The 5,905-nt window shown below is 34.8% G+C and overlaps 1 protein-coding gene across 1 annotated transcript in view; it reads left to right on the top strand.

Moving 5' to 3' along the window:
• Positions 1-269: 269 nt before the first annotated feature.
• The window catches only part of LOC107756311 (endoplasmic reticulum aminopeptidase 2-like), a 14,694-nt gene continuing 9,058 nt past the window's right edge, over positions 270-5,905 (top strand). The window contains exons 1-12 of the mRNA XM_016573354.1: positions 270-459; positions 1,667-2,238; positions 2,344-2,482; positions 3,036-3,170; positions 3,317-3,437; positions 3,548-3,702; positions 3,809-3,922; positions 4,282-4,413; positions 4,507-4,638; positions 4,730-4,798; positions 4,971-5,146; positions 5,296-5,375. Of these exons, the coding sequence (XP_016428840.1) occupies positions 1,745-2,238; positions 2,344-2,482; positions 3,036-3,170; positions 3,317-3,437; positions 3,548-3,702; positions 3,809-3,922; positions 4,282-4,413; positions 4,507-4,638; positions 4,730-4,798; positions 4,971-5,146; positions 5,296-5,375 (1,747 nt within the window). The 5' untranslated portion in view covers positions 270-459; positions 1,667-1,744. The remainder of the gene's footprint in view (positions 460-1,666; positions 2,239-2,343; positions 2,483-3,035; positions 3,171-3,316; positions 3,438-3,547; positions 3,703-3,808; positions 3,923-4,281; positions 4,414-4,506; positions 4,639-4,729; positions 4,799-4,970; positions 5,147-5,295; positions 5,376-5,905) is intronic.

The following is a 5,905-nucleotide window of genomic DNA, read 5'->3' as shown; positions in this document are numbered from 1 at the left end:
ACAACAATAATGATGATAATATTAATTGTTGTTGTTGTGTCCCTTTTTTTTTTAAGATATAGAAAAACAACACTTTGTAATGTGTATTGAAAAGCCAAAATAAAATAAAAAAAAGTACAAAGCAAAATTAATTTATCTGCCAGTGGTTGTTTTTGTCTCTATATACTATCATACAACAGTCAAAACAACAAAGAACTTCATTGTTTTTGTTCTGTCACAGTACATGACACATGGCATGTTTACAACTCGGACATGAGCTGAGTGTTTGTACGTGTTGATGGCTGTAGGTCATTCCTCTGTCCGGTGGCTCGAGCCCCACTGTGTTGTCATTTGAATACAGAGACACGGCCAGACAGCAGCACATGCTCGGCAGCTACTGCAGCAAACCAGGAAATTGTGGGCAGGACAAATGAAAGAGAAAATGAAACCAGCCGACACAATGATCCAGCTAAAATTCAGGTAAAGACACAACACTGAATGGTTAAAAAGAGTGTGTTCTTCAATAATGTTGTTAGTAGATGCTTGTCCTACTTTACAGAGACCATATCATAGTGACACAAACAAATGCCAGAATACAGCTAGAGAGCTCGTACTGTATCACAGCAGATGTCAATGTATTAACGTGAATATAGGCTCACATTACAGAGAACGGTCGCTCAGCACTGCTCTGTGTTGCCATGCGTGTTATTTTAAGAACACTCGTTTGTTGTCTTTTATTTTAATTAGCATTTTGATAATTCAAACGTGCTAACATGTCTACAGTGTTTTGTGAATGACACATGCTCAGTGTGAATTGCAAAGTAAAGATGAAATGTAGGTCATTCTTCAGTTAAGAGTGGCAAACGAAAAGCAGAATTTGTAAAAAATAAAAATAAAAAAATAAAAAAATTTAAAATAATAATGTATTTAAAATCTGTTTAATAGACTATATTTAGTCAAATGAAAGCTTATTGGCTTTTAGATTTTTAATTTTAGTCAAATACCTGTGCTTATGCCTATTAGCAATGGTGCAAACTACTTAGCACAAATAAAGACTTTTCTAAAACAGGGCCCAGAGCTGCCATCATGATAGTTTCAAGATCACAGAAATTTTTGGAAATATTAAGCAGTGTAACACCACAGCTTCTAATTAAGTGTGATACATGAAATTGTCAGAAATGTATGAAAATGAATGAGAAAGACTGAACTCACCATGCATGCACCCCGCTTTGGAAGCTTGTTTCCACCGCAGGATGAAAAAAAAGGTTATTGCGACTTTTTTCTTGCAATTCTTAGGACAAATCAGAACTGGACATATAAACTCTGAGAATTCTGAGAAGAAAGAAGAGTCATAATTATCTATTCTTAAATTTTCTATTTCATGGCGGAAACAAAAAACAGAATTGCGAGATACAAACTCATAATTCAGAGAAAATCTGAGTTTATATTCCATTTTTGTAACACAACAGACGTAAAGTTGGGGTACAATCCTTTTTTCTTAAAATAAAAAAAGTATTTTTTAAAACAATTTGGTATTTCAAGTTTATTTCAACTGTTGCAAAGGGACATGACTTGCCACCACAAATGAAGAAGGATTTATTGGTATTAAGTGCAGTAAAAACAACGAAACAATTACTTCAATTATTTACACACCATGTGAGCGTCAACTTTGCTTTTCTTTTCACAGGATACAGTGACAATTTCTAACCATTCTAAAATGCGAAAGTGATCACCATCAAAATCAGCAACACCAAAAACATTCATTATGCATCTCTTGCTTGTAATCCTGTTCTTTCTGGAGGCACGGTTTTGTGTCCAGACTTCTGACAGCAATAGTCCTGCTGGCGATAACCTGGCGACAAACGGCCTTCCTTTTCCATGGAGTAAAGTGCGCCTGCCAAACTACATAGTGCCTGTACATTATCATCTACTTATTCATCCCAATCTCACCACCCTGAGGTTCAATGGATCTGTGAAGATCGAAATCGATGTTAAAAACAACACAAACTGGGTGGTGCTACACAGCAAGAACCTCAAGATCTTCACCGCCACCGTTCTGGATGAGCACGAGGCCCATTTGTCAGACAAAGTGCTCTCGGTGCTGGAATATCCTTCACATGAACAGATCGCCATCTTCTCCCCAAAGATTCTGACCTCTGGGGAAAAATACTTCCTGCATTTGGAATTTGGTGCACCGTTAAGTGATGGCTTCTATGGATTTTATAAGAGTACATATAAGACAAAAGCAGGAGAGACAAGGTATAGTAAAAATTGTTGAAATCTAACATTACATAAATCATGCAAAAACATAACATAGAATAGATTGCAAATAATTTCTAAATAACTAAATTTTCCTCCCTGAAGGGTCCTGGCATCCACCCACTTTGAGCCCACATCTGCCCGAATGGCATTGCCATGCTTCGATGAGCCCATTTTCAAAGCTAATTACACTGTCAGAATACGGAGGGGCCCGTCACATATAGCTTTGTCCAACATGCCATTAGTAAGATCACTTTATATGTCTACTTTATCAATTTAACAGGCGATGTAAATCTAATTTACTTTGAATGGAAAAAATATATAGAAAAAATACATGAAACAAAGATGGGATAACATTTTGAAATTCTGAAAATGTTTCTTTTTTTAAATCTAATTTATCAATGTATAGGCCCATTTGTAAAACCAAATTTACATCACAATTATTATTTGTAATTATTATTAATAAATTAATATAAATTATTATTTTACAAATTAATAATAATAAATTTGGAAAACTGTATCACTTGTAAACAATGTGGGGAAATATATTGAACAAATATATAAAAAATGGGATAATTTGACATTTTGAAAATGTTATTTTTATCTACTGTATAAATGTATAGACCCATTTGTAAAATCTAAATGATTTGAAAATTATTACTATTATTATCAATAATAATAGTTAATATAATAATAGGTATATGATTTTTTTATATGAAACCATTTTGAAAAATTATTTATCAAATACACAAAACATGGTCTATCATTTTTACATGTTGAAAATATTTATTTTATAGGAACAAACTGTGGAAATTGGCAACGGTCTGTTTGAGGACCAGTTTGAAGTGAGTGTGAAGATGAGCTCGTACCTGTTGGCCTTCATTGTCTGTGACTTCAGATCTGTTAGTGGGATGACTGCAACCGGAATTAATGTAAGTAACTAGAGCTTAGAGAGGGTTAAACAGCATGAAGCAGAAACATGTGAACACAACAGCTTTTTCTGCTTTTATAAAGTTTTCATCACAGGCTCTCGGGTGAGAAATGCATCTTGAATGAGCTGTTTTTTCTTCCCCCAAAGATTTCTATTTATGCAGTTCCAGAAAAATGGCATCAGACGCACTATGCTCTTGAGGCTGCTTTGAGGCTTATGGAGTTTTATGAACAATATTTCAACATACTTTATCCGCTGCCAAAACTGGGTGAGTGCATCTGGTTTGTTCCTTACCTTTCCTTCTGGTGTTTCAGTGCATAAGTTATATGATGTGCCTTTGGATATTTACACTGTTGTTTATTTTATGATGTGTTCCAGATCTGATAGCGATTCCAGATTTCCAGTCAGGCGCTATGGAAAACTGGGGTTTGACTACTTATATGGAGACATCTCTTCTGTATGACCCTGACATCTCATCAGCCTCCGATAAGCTCTGGGTTACCATGGTGATAGGACACGAGCTGGCCCATCAGGTTTTATATATAAAACACATTCTCAGTCTCATCTGTTATTAGTTAAGCCAATGAATTACAGTGCTACTGAATCTAAGTCACTTTTCTGCTGTTTTCCCCCCCCCAGTGGTTTGGAAACCTGGTGACGATGGAGTGGTGGAATGATATATGGCTGAATGAAGGCTTTGCCCGATATATGGAATTTGTCTCACTTGAGGCAGTATATCCAGAGCTTAAAGTTGTATGTTCAAGCTTCAGATATCTCTCTCTCTATAATGGAAGTTGTGTGATGTTAAGCGGTCATTATCATTAGTAAACCCTGAAGGGTGATTAAGACCCACATGAAGAGGCTTATTTTTGGGATAATGATAATGGGACATTTAAAAGTAGCGGTGGTTTCAAGTGTACTGATGTACAGTGTTGCTATAAATGACAGCCAATAATATCAGGATGATGCGACCGGCCAAAGTGAATTGCCGATAAAGCAATAATTGAAAAATGTATTAATATTAATAAATACATACATACATACTCACACCAATACTTCTATAGACAAACTAGTTTTGAATAGGGTCTCACATGCTTTCTTTTGCATGTTAGGAGGACCACTTCCTGGACACCTGTTTCGGAGCTATTGGACGGGATTCTCTAAATTCTTCCAGGCCAATTTCCAGTTTAGCTGAGAACCCTACTCAGATAAAGGAAATGTTTGATACCGTGTCATATGACAAGGTGGGAAAACACTTCAGCAATGTTAAAACGTTATTACCATTCTGAATTATTTTGTTTAATCGCATTCATCTACTTTGTTACTGAATACTTTAGGGAGCATGTATTCTCCATATGCTGAGGAATTTCTTGACAAGTGAAGGCTTTCAGACAGGCATAATTCGGTACCTTCGTAGGTTCAGGTATAGCAATGCCAGAAATGAAGACCTGTGGGACAGCCTTATTAAAGTATGTCACTTCATCTGCTGCCTTTTTCTGTCATACATTTATAATTCAGCATCAAAACAAAAAGTCATGCTCACTTCACTCACTCTCACAGACATGTTCAGAGGAGGATTTTACAGCAGGAGAATACTGTTACAGCAGTACACAAGCCACTAAAAATGCGGTAAAGATGTCACATCATGAATGAAATACTCGATTTTTGCTATTTATAATTCACAGCACTCCATAAACACAGAATACGGATAATGAACGACATTCTTCAATATGTTTTCTTGCACTTTGAAGGTGATACTTAACATTGTGAAAATCTCCTTGTGTAACTCTTTGCATTGTAGTATCGTTTTGCTGGGGAGCATATAGACCTGAAGAAAATGATGTATACGTGGACTATACAAAAGGGCATACCGCTGATCACAGTGAAGCGGCAAGGAAGGAAACTGTATATTGGGCAAGAGCGCTTCTTAAAGATAGTCCTGCCTGATGATCCCTCATGGCATTCACTTCAAAAAGGGTAAAACACTACAAAATCACATGGGCTCATTGTTTGATTCTGTAGTTCTTTCTGTCTTTATGTTTTATAGTTATACTACAATTTTAAGGGCAGTAAAAATATGACTGATAGGACTCTTCATAACAGAAATACAAAATTATTTTCCATAGCTACCTGTGGCACATCCCTTTGACATATAAAACAAGCCACTCTGACCATGAGATGAAGCACATATTGACCACAAAATCAGGTAACATCTGGCAAAAAAATCATTCACACATTTATTCACTGTATTTAGAGGCAACCAAGGATAGCTGTCACACAAGGAAGTTGTCACAAGGTTTATATTTCATAAGGTTTCAATTCTAAAGTCTTATTACAAAAGTTTTCTCCAGCAGTTCAGTGTGTTGGTTTTAAATGCAGAGTTAAAAATCATCTTAAATGTTCTCAGGACAAGAGTTATTTCATAAATGTCCCAAAACAATGGTTTTATATTTTTTTATGTTACCTCTTAAATTTATCTTTTAATTATTAATAATTAAATACTAATACTACTACTACTAATAATTGTTTTACTGTTTAAACTTAGCTGAAAATCCAATAGTTTGTTTATGGCAGGTCCCATTGTGACAACTTACCTACAGTTTTATTTTATTATTATTTATATATTCTTATATCTATTATTTTATTAATATTTGAATTAGCTTTTATTTTTATATTTTAGTTATAATTTTAAGTTAAAGTTAAGTTATATTTTTTTTTTACAATTTTATAATTATA

This window comes from Sinocyclocheilus rhinocerous, unplaced genomic scaffold (genome assembly GCF_001515625.1).
Source record: "Sinocyclocheilus rhinocerous isolate Xijiao unplaced genomic scaffold, SAMN03320098_v1.1 scaffold1043, whole genome shotgun sequence".
NCBI classification, from domain to species: domain Eukaryota; kingdom Metazoa; phylum Chordata; class Actinopteri; order Cypriniformes; family Cyprinidae; genus Sinocyclocheilus; species Sinocyclocheilus rhinocerous.
Note: the sequence above shows the minus strand (reverse complement) of the source record. Positions and strands in the feature narration are given on the sequence as shown.